At 40.1% G+C, this 15,291-nt stretch overlaps 4 protein-coding genes across 17 annotated transcripts in view; 2 read left to right on the plus strand and 2 right to left on the minus strand.

Moving 5' to 3' along the window:
• LOC145525547 (olfactory receptor 8I2) overlaps window positions 1-15,291 on the minus strand; it is a 120,071-nt gene that overhangs the window by 30,202 nt on the left and 74,578 nt on the right. For 4 of the 14 annotated variants that reach the window (XM_081538907.1, XM_081538903.1, XM_081538910.1 and 1 more), the window contains 4 exons: window positions 5,208-5,303; window positions 4,713-4,933; window positions 3,610-3,685; window positions 866-942 (listed from right to left, as the gene is read on the minus strand). The exons of 1 other annotated variant lie outside the window; for it this stretch is intronic. The gene's annotated coding sequence lies outside the window, so the exon portion shown is untranslated. Of the gene's footprint in view, window positions 1-865; window positions 943-1,262; window positions 1,384-3,609; window positions 3,686-4,712; window positions 4,934-5,207; window positions 5,304-15,291 lie in introns of those variants that run through there. 9 more of the 14 variants (XM_081538901.1, XM_081538899.1, XM_081538911.1 and 6 more) reach the window with 6 other exon arrangements.
• LOC145525552 (olfactory receptor 8H1-like) lies at window positions 4,431-5,369 on the plus strand. The gene has a single exon (XM_081538919.1). The coding sequence runs from the start codon at window positions 4,431-4,433 to the stop codon at window positions 5,367-5,369; it is 939 nt and encodes a 312-aa protein (XP_081395045.1).
• On the plus strand, window positions 10,941-11,869 carry OR9G1 (olfactory receptor family 9 subfamily G member 1). Its single transcript, XM_081538920.1, is given in 2 exon segments — window positions 10,941-11,784; window positions 11,787-11,869. Coding segments are annotated over 2 exon segments (927 nt in total).
• On the minus strand, window positions 13,802-14,740 carry LOC145525549 (olfactory receptor 9G4-like). Its single transcript, XM_081538917.1, has one exon. The coding sequence runs from the start codon at window positions 14,738-14,740 to the stop codon at window positions 13,802-13,804; it is 939 nt and encodes a 312-aa protein (XP_081395043.1).

Consider the following 15,291-nt stretch of genomic DNA (forward strand, 5'->3'; position numbering starts at 1 on the left):
GGGCATGAAAGTGAAAAGTGAAAGTGGAGTCGCTCAGTCGTGTCCGACTCAGTGACCCCATGGACTGCAGCCCGCCAGGCTCCTCCGTTCATGGGATTTTCCAGGCAAGAGTACTGGAGTGGGGTGCCATTGCCTTCTCCAAGCTTTTCCTTAGGAAGGCTTTTAAACAACCTAGTTGTTTTTAACTGCATATGCAGAAAGAACCGGTTTTGAAGCGTAGAGGAGAGTTTTGATCCTTCAGGCTTTTGAATATAGGAGAAAGACCAGGACCACAGGGAACCTCAGAATCCTTTCCTAGAGGTCATGTGGCTGTGAAAGGTCGAGCACGGGTTGTCTAGGAAACTGATGGAGAGAGACAGGGGGGCACGAGGAGATAGGGAGGCAACAGAAGGACACATGTGGCATGAGTCGCTCAAACCTGGATTCTGACTGAGAGCCATGAAGGGCTGAACGTAAGGAAAGTCCTTTCCCTGCTTTTGGCAAAAGCTAGTGTGCCATTCAGAGGCCCTCCCCCCTTTTTTTGGTCCCCCAGTTTGTAATGGGGCCAGGCCTTTTGCAGGATCAAAAGTTTCCAGTTTCTGAGAATATAGGCAAAGGGTGAGTCCGACAGAGACTCCCGGGACATACCAGAACACACTCTTCGCCTACCTGCCCTAGAACGGGGGTACCGAGAGTCACCGGCTGACAGAAAGGCGTCCCTTTTGTCCCAGGGATCTCTGCGTGAGACTCATGGCACAAAAATGGCCGACCGTCCCAGCTATCGCGTCCGACAGTGAGAGGTGACCCCCGAGAGCGGTGCCGCTAAGGCACCATGTGACCCGGGCAGAGAAAGACCAAGATTCCCGGGAGCAACCGGGTGACTCACCGTTTGGCGATTCGCTGAAACGTGGAAGGCACTCTTGGGGTGGCTCAGAGGCAACACCTAGGCTCCTGTGAATCAATCTGGATGGAAAAGGGAAGAAGTGAGAGTGACAGGGAAGAAGGCTGAGGAATCTGCCTTACAAGCCTATCAGGGAGGCGGTGGCCCGGGAACAACGGTCTCTGTTTTGCTTCAACCACTATGTGCCTGACATGGCGCACGGAAGTTGTCTTGCTGGGGGCGGATGCCCTTGCAGCCTGATCCATTCCATGTCCCCCTTATCCTCACACAGGAGCCTTCATGTGGCAGGTGCCCTGATGGCTTTTAAGTGCCTGACTCATGCACACACAATATTGGTTGGCCTAGTCCTCAGTTGGAGAGAAGAAAAAGGAGAGACCCTCACCCATTCGGGGGGCAGCTACCGGGGCTCTGTGAGCAGTGGGGCCTTTGGAACACACCAGAGGGTAACCCTGGCCAGAGCGCCTCAGTTGCTTCCACAGCACTCGCCTCTTCTCAGAGGGTCCCTACGAGAAAGAAGAAGCGAGGAGGTGGGGGAAGAGACCCCAAGTCCCCGTACGGACCACCAAAAATGTCATGGTCTGGGCGCGAGTTGGAAAAGAATTTCCACACAACAGACTGAGAAGGAAGTAAAGTTGATTAGAGTGGGAGACGCTGTTAGAACAGCAGACCAGCTCAAGGGAGAACCGATGCTGAATACGGGTCCTTAATCCTCTTTTATACCCAGGGTACAAGGAGTGGGATAGGGGACTTGTGGGTCATTTGCTGATCGGATGAGGCACGTATACTGAGCGGGGGGAAGAGGAAGGCAAAAATGCCTTCTCCCCTCCTACTCAGGAAGACCTGAAATCCGTTAATAATTACAACATGGGGGAAGGAAGGACGATAAGGGTCTGGTGTTTCTGTTCCGTGCATGCCAGGACCCTCCTTGGTTTTATCTGCTCTTTCGTCCTTGGGTCACCACAATGCAGTATTTGATGAACATTTCTGGAGGAAAGTTGGCCATGGAGTATCACTCAATGCATAATGCATGAAATTACGGGTTTTAGGAAGGACAGCATAACATTGATCATAGTATGTTGTGAAATTTTATTTATAAAATGCAGATGGATACTAAGCATACTGTATGATAAAAAGTATGCAAATCTAGAGGCACCCAAATAAGCATTTGTGAACCAGAAAAATTGAGAAAACTTTATCAAATATTACAAGAGGTTGATTATTTTCATATCATTTTTGAATTTTATTATATTCTCATTTTGTATCTTTATTTTTCCTGATATGTTTTAGTATGCAACAGTTATTTTAGAAAAATCAGTTGTTATCATAAATTATACATATGCAAAAAGGAACACAAGGACATTTTTGGAGAGTTTTGGATAGGTTTAGAGCTTTGATTGTGGTGATGGCATCATGGATATATACAGAAGCCCAAACTCTTCAATATGTACCTAGTAAATGAGTGCAAATCTTCCTGTATCAATTATATTTCAATAAAACTTAAAGAAATTAGTTCTTACCTTGCCTAGAATTCCCTTCACATTTTCAGATTTCATTTGGTTTCTAATGAACATAATAACTCCTATAATAGTGTTACATATTTAAATATAAAAGTTTCATTGTGAAAAATGCATCATTTTGTCCCTAATGGCGGAGAAGGCAATGGCACCCCACTCCAGTACTCTTGCCTGGAAAACTGCATGGACGGACGGAGGAGCCTAGTAGGCTACAGTCCATGGGGTCGCTAAGAGTCGGACACGACTGAGCGACTTTACTTTCACTTTTCCCTTTCATGCACTGGAGAAGGAAATGGCAACCCACTCCAGTATTCTTGCCTGGAGAATCCCAGGGACGGGGGAGCCTGGTGGGCTGCCATCTATGGGGTCGCACAGAGTTGGACATGACTGAAGCAACTTAGCAGCAGCAGCAGCAGTAGTCCCTAATGGTTCCAGTCATAAAGTAATCAAGCATTTTTCTAGAAATAGGTTCTCTATCACCACATGCATAAATCTAGAGCATCACAAAGGAAGATTAAACCATCGTGCTCTTCACTGTCTGACTCCTAAGGGAAAAGATAACTAGCTTTTGAAAACCTTAGCATAGCTACACTTAGTTTAAGAAATCTTGTCCTTGGAGACATGCAAAATAATATTCCTTGAAACTAGTCCACAGGGATGATGAAATTTTCATTACCATCAATCCCCAGTATGTGAGGTACCTTGAAATTATTAATATAAGAGGCAAGGCATACTCTGCTCTGTTTACTTACATGGTAGAGCCCTGATGTTCTTTTTAGATACAACTTCCAGGCAAAATTTACACATGATCCACAGCTGAATAGAATTTCTATGTTGATTAACTTTTCTCTCAGGATAAAACAAAATGAATGCACTAAGAAGTCAAAAGAACTTATCTCAAAGAAAACAAATATTATACTACAGAAATTTTTGACTGAAAAGGTCTTCATATTTCATTTGTGAGCAAAATTTGAGGTTGACATACTTCTAGATGGATAATATTACAAGAAAATGATTTTTCACTAACTTTGCCTCCTGGTAAGTACTATTCTCCAAATGAGAAGACTTTTGTTAGGTTCAAATATAATAAGGAATTATCAGAAGTCTCTGCATACAGATACCATTTTTTAAATGATATCTGTATCATTTCTTACAGATATCTATTAAATGATTTCTATATCATTTCTTACAGATATTATTTGAATGATTACTTACTCTATCATTTCTTCTTCTTACCCTAAGAAGTCCCAGGACTTGTGGACCCAGAATATAAAATTGATGTAATCAAGGTCTGCAAGGAAATTGTTGATTTTAAAAGAAATTTGATTTTGAATAGTCAAATTAGGAAAATACATATTTTGGAAAGTAATATGAATATGAAGCTATAATTTTAATACTCTTTACAACCAAGAAGTCAAGAGGTTAATATTTATTTTTCATTAGTATTAAAGAATATTTGAACAGTACACAAGAATAGTGAACAGTACATGATCATGATACATTAAAACAATTCTACTACTATTCCTTTTATATCTAGCATTTATTTTCAGATTTGCTGAAATTAATTATAAATAGGAATAGAGTATCATGAGCATACTCTCTGGGATCAATCTATCTTGGTAAAATTACAGAGAAAACATGAAATAGCCCTGACTGAAAAAATTACCTAAATTCTTTGTGCGCTTTTTCTCATCTAAAAAATGTGGGTAATAGTAATACCTATGATGTAATATTCTAATGAGAATTAAACATTTTAACAAAGGGAAATGGTGTTAGGGCTACCCTAATTGTTTTTGATATATTAGCGTTTATTATATTATATCCATATGTCAATTTATACCTGTTTCTATATTTATATATTTGGCAATCAAATTAAGATGTTTCTCTTCATACTCCGTACACATTTCATTATTATCACGCCTAGAAACACTAAACTAACATAAATCTGTCATGTCATTAATGAAAATGCAAACTTTTTGAAGAAATTTTTCCCGAGTATCAACTTTGATCTCAACAGTCTGGAGCATTTGAACACTATGGGCAGAAGGAATATCACTCATGTGTCTGACTTCATCCTCATGGGGCTGACAGACTCTGAAGAGACCCGGCTGGTCCTCTTCACCCTCTTTCTCCTGATGTACCTGATGACTGTGCTGGGGAATGTGGGGATGATCCTGATAATCCGCCTGGACCCCCAGCTTCACACCCCCATGTACTTTTTCCTCAGTCACTTGTCATTTCTTGACCTCAGTTACTCAAGTGTCATCACCCCTAAAACCTTAGACAACTTGCTAACTTCCAAGAAGAATATTTCATACCTGAACTGCTTCACTCAGATGTATTTCTTTGTCTTCTTGGGCGCCACTGAATGTTTCCTTCTCTCCTCCATGGCCTATGATCGCTATGGAGCCATCTGCAACCCTCTGCATTACCAGGTGGTTATGTCCGCCAGGCGATGCTGCTCTCTTGTCTTTGGATCCTATTTGATTGGCTGTATGGACACTTCTGTCAATATTCTGTGCTTGAGTAGATTGCGTTTCTGCAACTCAAAGATAATTTATCACTTTTTCTGTGATGGACCAGCAATTTTAGCGCTGTCCTGCACTGACACACATGACATCGAAATCATCATATTCATTTCTGCTGGTTCCACCCTAGTGGTGTCTCTTATCACAGTATCTGTGTCCTACGTGTCCATCCTGTCCACCATCCTGCAAATCGCTTCCACTTCAGGGAAGCAGAAAGCCTTCTCTACCTGTGCCTCCCATCTCCTGGGGGTCACCGTCTTTTACAGCACTATGATTTTCACTTACCTAAAACCAAGGAAGTCCTACTCCTTGGGAAAGGATCAAGTGGCTTCTGTTTTTTATACTATTGTCATCCCCGTGCTGAATCCACTTATATACAGTCTTAGAAACAAAGAAGTAAAAAATGCACTCAATAGGGTCATGAAGAAGAGAAAGGCCTCCAAATAATTAAAATAACAGTGATGTTAAACTTCAAAGTTCATTTCTTTTTCATTCCTGTAGTGTATTTCCTTGCTGTCTCTTCAGAGACAAATAGAATTGTTTGTTTATTTATTGTGCTGAGCCATCATTTGCCTAACTAAATATAATCTTGGGTATTTTTAAGAATATGCCTTTGGAAATCTACATTATAATTGGAAACCAAAACCATGTTAAACCATGGTCTGCTGCTGCTGCTGCTAAGTCACTTCAGTCGTGTCCGACTCTGTGTGACCCCATAGACAGCAACCCACCAGGCTCCACCGTCCCTGGGATTCTCCAGGCAAGAACACTGGAGTGGGTTGCCATTTCCTTCTCCAATGCATGAAAGTGAAAAGGGAAAGTGAAGTCGCTCAGTCGTGTCTGACTCTTCGAGACCCCATGGACTACAGCCTATCAGGCTCCTCCATCCATGGGATTTTCCAGGCAAGAGTACTGGAGTAGGGTGCCATTGCCTTCTCCAAAACCATGGTCTAACTATACACATTTTTAAGTGAAACTGATTTCCTAAATGAAAAAGTATAGTTGTCAGCTTTTAAAATATGTCATATGTACTCCAAAACATAATCCAACTTCAGAGAATGTTATGATGGAAAAGAGGTCAGTTTGGGGAACAATGATACCAATTTCAGAAATCATTTCCTTTCTTTATAGAGAAGCGTTATAGCAGAGTGATTATGAGCACTTGCTTGGGAACCAAACACTCCAAAATTCAGATTCTAGGACTGCTGCTCTATTACTTATATAACCCGTAAATCACTGAAAATTCAAGCCTCAAGTTTCCTCAACTGCACTAGATAAATAATAATTCCAGGTCCGTATAGTTACTATAAGGGGCTTCCCAAGGGCTCGGTGGTAAACAATCCATCTGTCAATGCAAGAGACATGCGCTCGATCCCTGGGTCTGGAAGATCCCTGGAGAAGGAAATGACCACCCACTCCAGTGTTCTTGCCTAGAAAATTCCATGGACAGAGAAGCCTGGTGGGCTACAGTGCATGAGTTTGCAAAGAGTCTGACAGGACTAAGTGACTGAGTGTACATGCCCTCACACACATAGTTACTATAAAGATTAAATCAGTTCATTTATGTAAAGCATTTAAGGCAGTGCTAATCAATGTTGGCCATTATCATAAGAATATCGATATCCCTCAAGTGTTTTTAACACACAATGACTTCTCTGTAATGAATAGATAGTTGTGTTTTATGAGCTATTTTAGGTTGATTTAAAAGGCAAACACACAAACAGCTAAGGAAACACTCAGCATCTCACAATTTTGGATTTTGAGTGGAATATGTTAATATTGTAAAAATCTGAAAAATATTGAAAATTTAAGGAAATGAAAATGCGCTAGAAGTTATTATGTGTTTAGTATGTGTTCCTCTAGATTGATAATTATGTAGGTTTTGTGTGTATATATTATGAACATGTGTGATATTTCTGAGATTTCCTATATTTTTTGAGACTTTCTGCATACACTTACATGTATAAACTTGATATTCCTTTATCACTGAAATCTAAGATGACTGTGTTTATATGTGGGAAAGATGCTCATTTTGCAATTCTTTGGACATGAAATGTTATTGAATTCATCAAGTTAACATTCTGTATGAAAGAAAGTGAAAGTCATTCAGTTGTGTCTGATTCTTTGAGACACCATGGACTATACAGTCCATGGAACTCTCCAGGCCAGAATACTGGAGTGGGTAGCCTTTTCCTTCTCCAGGGGATCTTCCCAACCCAGGGATCAAACTCAGATCTCCCACATTGCAGGCAGATTCTTTACCAACTGAGCAATCAGGGAAGCCCATTGACAAGTTACACAATCCAAATCTAAATATGCCCGTGGCCCCTTACAAGATCAAGAAGCAAGGTTTTCTTTTAAGGAGTTGTTGATGCTGGGAGAGGGCTGGTCTTTACGGTTGAGCACGCATTCCTGTTGATGGGTCAATGCGTAATGCTGATACATGATGCACAGCACAGAGGAGATAGGAGACCAAAGGATATCAAAACTCTTTTTTTATCTCTAAATTTTTCTTGCGTCATCATAAAATATGAATTTTATTTTATATCTATGTAATAGAACTTTAAAAAGATTTAAAGTGGTTTTCCCAGTGTTTATAAATATATTGTATATAAATATTGACATTTTTATAATAATATACTTAAAACTTTGGCATTTTTATATTACCATTTATCCATATGTGGACAGCCAAACAGTACATTCCAAACTGAGCTTAGTAGGGAAAGTTACCTTTCTTGAAGAATTTTTACCAAATGTGTGTGAAAGCAACACCATCTGTTTATAGAGGAACCATATGTGCTCAGCAAGAAGCACCTTCCAGGGACGTCCCTGACTGCCCGGAGGTTAAGACTTCGTCTTCCAATGCAGGGGGTGTGGGTTCAATGCCTGGTGAGAGAGCTAAGATCCCACATACCTCATGGCCAAAAAACCAAAACATAAAACAGAAGCAATATTGCAACAAGTTCAATAAAGACTTTAAAAGCAGTCCACATCAAAAGAAAACAAGCTCTTTAAAAAAGAAAGAAAAGCGGACAAAGTAAAGGTAAAGGAGACCAAGTGTCCTTATTTCCCTGAGTGCTCAAAACTATCTCCTTCCCTTCAAAGCGTCATCAGAAAGTATCAGAAAACACTGAGTTCCTTTAAAAATAAATAAATAAAAGGTAAAATTCCTGTTACCTTGTTGTGATTTCTAAAATCCCACAAAAATACAATTATCTTTTTTTTCCTTTAATGGAAGGTCTGTGGGGAAGGGTCATGACTTAATGGATTATTAAAATGCTTCATATTCCCTTTTAGTGTGGTAGCTATTAGAGATCGTCTCCTGCATGTCTCCCTTCTGTCTTTCTTTTTGTCCTTTGTCTGTGAACAGACATCCTGGTACCCTAGAATCTACCAGGACCAGGTTCTTGACAAAGTTGTGCTTTTACCTAAGTGACCTTGAGCACATCAATTTCCCACTCTATTTGCTAGTTCCTTCATCTGACAAGGAACTCAGCCCATTCACCTCTAAGGTAGTTTTTATATCTAACATTGCTGTAGGTAAACAAATATGTGTATACGTGTGTCTTGACCCTCAGCAATCGGTAGTTAACTCTTCAGAGAAACTGTGACAGAAAAATGTCCACTTAAGCGATTCTTTCTAGTGTGAGACTGACAGTTATGCACTGCAGCCTGGTTTCTAATGTTTTGGAGCCCAATCCCACAGCAGCTTCTCTTGCCATCACCCATGGCATACTGATGGTAGCTCCTGCTGAGCTTGACAAGGTGCTAATGGGAGCTGGTGATGGACAGGGAGGCCTGGCGTGCTGCAGTTCATGGGGTGGCAAAGAGTTGGACACGACAGAGCGACTGAACTGAATGACTCCCCAAACAACGTGTTCCTTCAGTTCAGTTCTGTCGCTCAGTCGTGTCTGACTCTTTGCAGCCTCACGGACCACAGCACGCCAGGCCTCCCTGTCATCACCAACTCCCGGAGCCTACTCAAACTCATGTCCATTGAGTCGGTGATGCCAACCAACCATCTCATCCTCTGTCGTCCCCTTCTCCATCTTACTAATTCCCAATTTCTCAACACACAGTTTTATTTAATTGCCATGAAATCCTAAGGGTTTGCAGAAACCTACAACCCCAGGGATGCAGAAACTGATTTAAATAATTCTGAGACAGGCATACATAAATTCTGTTCAGGTGATGGTATTGCTGATACTTTATGTAAGTTTTCTAAATCAGATATTAGAGGTTTCAACTTCATACTCCAAGATATATCTTTGTCTAGTTGCTATTATTAGGTTAAAACTCAAAAATAAGACTATAAAAGCAATAAGAAATTCAAAGGATGTAGAAATTTGTAGTACTTTGTTACTTATGCAGTATATACAAATTACATTTAAAATTGATTCTTTAGAATATTGTTATATATTTTTCCTTACTGTAAATTATATAAAACACACAGGTAATCCTGTGTACTTTATAATCCTTTTATTGTATATCACCCCCTCTATATGTTTTTTCCCAAACATATGTGTGTGTAGATTTGTTATTTATTTATTTATTTCTCTGTATAATTTAATATTTTCTTATCCCAAGAGATGTTGCTAAGAGACATGAATCTAGAATGACTGTACAGTGTCCCAATATATAAAAGCACTTAGAAATACTTTACTTTTTTAAAATGTAAAATAAGAAAGTCTACATGGATATAGAGAACAGATTTGTGGTTGGCAAGAGGGAGGGGCTTGGGGGAGGGATGGAGCAGTGGGTTGGCTTTAGCAGATGTAAGCTATTATGTATAGAGTGGGTAAACAACAGTGACTTAATGTATTGCAAAGAGAACTATATTCAGTATATTATCATAAACCATAATGAAAAAGAATATAAAAATGTGTATATATTTACACACACACATATATACATATGAATACACACACACGCATATATATAAATGAAGCACTACTTCATTTATGTATGTACTTATAAATGAAGTACTATAGAAAGAACGCAACATTGTACTTCAATCTGAACAATAAATGGAACTAATATTTGATATAAACAAATCAGTAAACTTTAAGCTATGAAGTCACACATTTAATAAAAAGGGTAATGGACATTACAAATAGCACCAAAATATAAAAGACAGAGATTGCAAATACATCCTCTCTTTATGTCAACAATCTTTACTAAAGTAAGAAATAATAACCAACTTCAGAAATTTGGAATTGAATACTGTTAAAGTTCATGGGGTCACAAAGAGTTGGACACAACTGAGCAAATGAACTGAACAGCTAAAGTAATTAAACTAAGAAGGTATTAGACTGAGGAGGCTCTAAAGTCTTAATAGACTGTACACAAAACGAAACTCAAATCTGAGTATACAAAGATCAGAAAATGAGACATAAGAAAAACAAATCACAAACAGCTAACTCAACTTTCCCCAGGAAGGCAACAACTTAATATATAACCAATGAAATATTTTTTTGCTTTGATGTGATTCCACATCTTCTCTATAAAAATCTCTCCCCTAGCTCCTAATCCCTGGAGTGTTCATAGCTATTTTCAGTTTGGAGCTGCCTGGAAGGAGGAGAAGGGGACAACAGAGGATGAAATGGCAGGATGGCATCATCGACTCGATGGACATGGGTTTGGGTGGACTCAGGGAGTTGGTGATGGACAGGGAGGCCTGGCGTGCTGCAGTTCATGGGGTCACAAAGAGTTGGACACAACTGAGCGACTGAACTGACTAACTGACTGATTCAAATTGAACTGTGCTTAAAGAAAGACTTGAAAATCCCCATCTGCCAAAGTTTATTTATTAACAATATATATGTAATTGTAAAGTCTGAGTGGTTTTCTTACAAAATGAAAACTCTTTTTAGAATGATCGCTTTCATTATTAGATCCTGGACTTCAAGGTTTACTGTTGATACACTGGCATTTATTTAACTATTTTCTTTATATTCAGCACTGTGGTTGAAGCAGAACTCCCATTCTCTCTCCTTTTAGGTGAGATTCTCTTCAACCATGGAGAGAAGCAACCACACGGTGACTGAGTTCATCCTGGTGGGATTCACAACAGACCCCAGGATGCAGCTGGTCCTGTCTGTGGTGTTCCTTGGTGTCTACTCCATGACCCTGGTAGGAAATACCACCCTCCTAGTGCTGATCTGTAGTGACTCCCAGCTGCACACACCCATGTATTTTTTCATTGGGAATCTGTCTTTCCTGGACCTCTGGTACTCCTCTGTGTACACCCCAAAGATCCTAGTGACCTGTATCTCTGAAGACAAGAGCATCTCCTTTGCTGGCTGTGTGCTCCAGTTCTTCTTCTCTGCGGGGCTGGGATACAGTGAGTGCTACCTGCTGGCTGCCATGGCTTATGACCGCTATGCGGCCGTTTCCAGTCCCCTGCTCTATGCTCAGGTCATGTCAAGGAGACTGTGCATCTGTTTGTCTGTATATTCCTATACTGGGGGTTTTGTCAATGCAATAATAAGCCCCAGCAACACACTCAAATTGAATTTTTGTGGTGACAATGCTATTGATGACATTTTCTGTGATATCCCTGGTGAAGTTGGCATGTGATGTGAAAGAGACATACAGGATGTACTGTACTTCCTCCTGACCTCCAATGTCATCATCGCCATTGTGCTCAAGATTGCATCCCAGATCTTCATCATCACCAGCATCTTGAGGGTCCGCTCCACCCAGGGCCGCCTCAAAGCCTTCTCCACCTGCTCCTCCCTGCCGATCTCTGTCACCTTGTACTGTGGTTCCCTTCTCGACATCTACTCCTCCCGTCCAACTTCCAGCTATTCCTGTGAGAGGGACAAGATGGTGTCTACATTTTACACCGTGGTGTTCCCATGTGGAACCCCATGATCTACAGTCTGAGGAATAAAGATTTGAAAGCTCTGAAAACACTTTTCATATTAACGTAATCCAAAGTCTAAATTGACATGAATTTCCCAAATCAGTGCTCAGTGATAACAGACTTCTTCAAGGGAAGCTTGGGTCGAAGAATTAAAGAATACCAGTTTGAGAAGATATTGTTTTGCTTTGGTCATCATATTATAATCTATACTGTAAAACATAGGTTCAATTTAATATTACTATAACTTTTAAAAGTAGCATCCATATTTAATGCAAAATAAAAGTGTGCATATTTTGTTTGGAATTCAAAAGGCTTGAATTTTACTTTACTATTCCCCCTGATTTGACCAAATTTATTTTCTTTGCCTAATGGGATTTATGGGAATATGAAGAAATTGTCTTATCAATTCTGGAGGTTTTAGGGGAAAAAAAAAAACAAACCTACTTCTCATCCAGTACTTAGAGCTTCTGTGGAAATAAAAGAATAAAGCAATGTTAGCATTGTGATGAAAACAGAATGGCCAGTGGCTTGTTACTTAAAGAATGCTAATGTAAAAGAAAGAACAGATATATCAGAGCTAGTACAGTGAAGTGGCTGCAACTATTTGCTTTAAATTTTTAATTTAAATGCATTTATAAATGTCTTCACTACAACAAAAGCTAAAATTTTTCAATAACAAAGTTCTAACTTATGAGACGCAGGCTGCTCATTCATGATATGTGACTGATAATCCTTAATTTGCAGGGTTGCAAGAGTATTAAAAAATGCCAACTGACCCTGCCATGTACTGAACATGGAACTGTAAGTTTCTTTGTTCTTAATATCTTCTGGTGGGGAAAAAGGCATTTGGTCTACAATATGGTGGGGCTTTGCTTATTGGTTTTTCAGTTTCCTTTTGCTCTACTTGTTACTTTTCTTCAGGGAATATGTGGTGGTACACAATGAGAGAGAAGGAAAAGTGACAATGTCAGGCACTCAGTTGTGTCCCAGTCTTTGTGAACCCACGGACTGTAGTCCACCAGTCTTCTCTGTCCTTGGAATTCTCCAGGCAAAAAGACTGAAGTGGATAACCATCCCCTAGCTGCTCAAGAATCCGCCTGCAATGCGGGAGACCTGGGTTCAATCCCTGGGTTGGGAAGACCCCATGGAGAAGGGAAAGGCTACCCACTCCAGTATTCTGGCCTAGAGAATTCCATGGACTCTGTAGTCCATGGGGTCGCAAAGAGTCAGACACGACTGAGCAACTTTCACTTTCACTTTCTCCAGGGGATTGACCAACCCAGGGACTGAACCCGGGTCTTTTACATTGCACGTAGATTCTCTACCGTCTGAGCCACCAGGGAAACTTACGGCAGGCTTTTGTCTGTGAGAGATCACTCTCTCTCAGGATTACACACAATCTAAAAGACACATATTTCTAATCATTTGAAAAGATGTTTGTTTGTTTTCAATTAAAAAAAAACTCAAACAGTTTGGCTAATAGTAAATTGACATAGAAGATACCAGTTTTGCAAAGACACAAATTGATGAAGATATTTTCTATGTACTCATCTAGAGCTCTATGAATAAATATGGAAGGAATTACTCGCTGAAAACTAAATGTGTATAAAATCTTGAGTAATTTATAAACATTTAGCCACCCGAAATCTTTCCCCATGGAATGAAGCTCACTAACTAGTATTCAAAGTCAAACTATGTGTACAAAACCCATTGAGTTCCTTTTCTCTGTCAGACCTCCCAAAGATAATCAAGTAGAGAGATTCTATGAAAATCTAGTCCTTAAGATGGATAATACAGTATTTTAAAATGTCAAGCAATCTAGTATTATATGTATATAATAATTTAATCACAACAAAAGAGTATTAAAAAAGAAAAATGTTTGATTAATGTTTCACCTCTTAAGTATAACATCTTGCATTTACCTAAAATATGGCAATGTTTACAAACATGTTTATAAACCAATAACTTGGGAAATGCAATGAGAGCTTTCTGCAAAAATAAAATATCACTTTCATCTCTGCAGCCTTATGGTCTGTGTTGCTTTCCAGAAGGCCTCTTTGACGTCTTTGTTTCTCACGCTATAGATGAGAGGGTTGAGCAGTGGGTTGATCACAGTGTAGAACAGGGCAGCCACTTTGTCCTTCCCCAGGGAGTAGGTGGAACTTGGCCTTGAGTACGTGAAGAGCAAGGATCCGTAGAAGAGCATGACTGAGGCCAGGTGTGAAGCACATGTGGAGAAGGCCTTGCGTCTCCCTGAAGCTGTGCGGATCCTCAGAACAGCCAGAAGGATGTCGAAATAGGAAGTTATGATGGCAAGGATGTTGGAGAGGACTGTGAGACCCACGACACCCAGGAGGACCTGCTCATAGACCCTGGTGTCTGTACATGACATCTTCACCAATGGTGGTGCATCACAGAAGAAGTGGTCAATGATATTTCTGCCACAGAAACTCAGGCGAAAAGTGTTGGCAGTATGGGCTATGGCATTCAAGAACCCTCCTACATAGGAGCCAGCAACGAGGCTGGTACAGAGAGAATGAGACATAGAACTTGAATACAGTAGCGGGTTACAGATTGCCGTGCGGCAGTCATAGGCCATGGCTGCTAGGAGGTAGCACTCACTGTAGGCTGCAACACAAGAAAAGAACAGTTGGGCTCCACATCCAGCCAAGGACATGCGCTTATCCTCTGAGATACAAGTAGCCAGGATTTGGGGGGTGTACACGGAGGTGTACCAGAAATCCAAGAAAGAGAGATTGCCAATGAAAAAATACATAGGTGTGTGCAGGTGGGAATCAAGACGAATTAAGATAACCAGGGTCATGTTACCAGACAAGGTGATCAAATAGAGCATCAGAAATATTCCAAAAAGAATCAGCTGCCACTTGGGGTCTGATGAGAGGCCCAATAAGATGAATTCAGTCAGGATGGTGTGATTTCCAGCTTCCATGTCCACTTGGAGAAAGCTTGATAACATAATGCGAAAAATAATATAGTGATTTTTCTTTTGAAAGAAACAAGTAGAGTATCAATTAAGTCAACAACTACTAGGAGGCATATTAAGCCCTTATTATGTAGATAAAATACATATTTCAGTCTGTGACATGGAAAGACCACTAAATTGGAGAAAACATCTGCTTTTAAAATTAAGACTTTCCCTTACTAAGTGTTTAATGTAGAACTAGTAATTTGGTCTCATCAAGCAGTTCAGCAAAATATGACCCCAACAGGCTGCCTGATTGAGTTAAGCAGATATACAGGGAAACATCCAGCCAAATGTCTGGTACATGATGAGTGCTCAAAAAATATGAGTATTCTGTGTGTATTACTGAACATTCGTGTGTCAGGAATCATGGTGATATTTCTACAAATATCAGTACACTGTAATGTTCCCGCCACTATTAACACAATAGAAATATTTACATATTTCTCTCTCTATATATATGTGCTTAGTTGCTCAGTTTTGTCCGACTCTTGCGACCCCATTGATGTATGTAGCTT

The sequence above is a fragment of the Giraffa tippelskirchi genome, chromosome 11 (assembly GCF_054371585.1).
Source record: "Giraffa tippelskirchi isolate mGirTip1 chromosome 11, T2T-mGirTip1v1.2.pri, whole genome shotgun sequence".
NCBI lineage: Eukaryota > Metazoa > Chordata > Mammalia > Artiodactyla > Giraffidae > Giraffa > Giraffa tippelskirchi.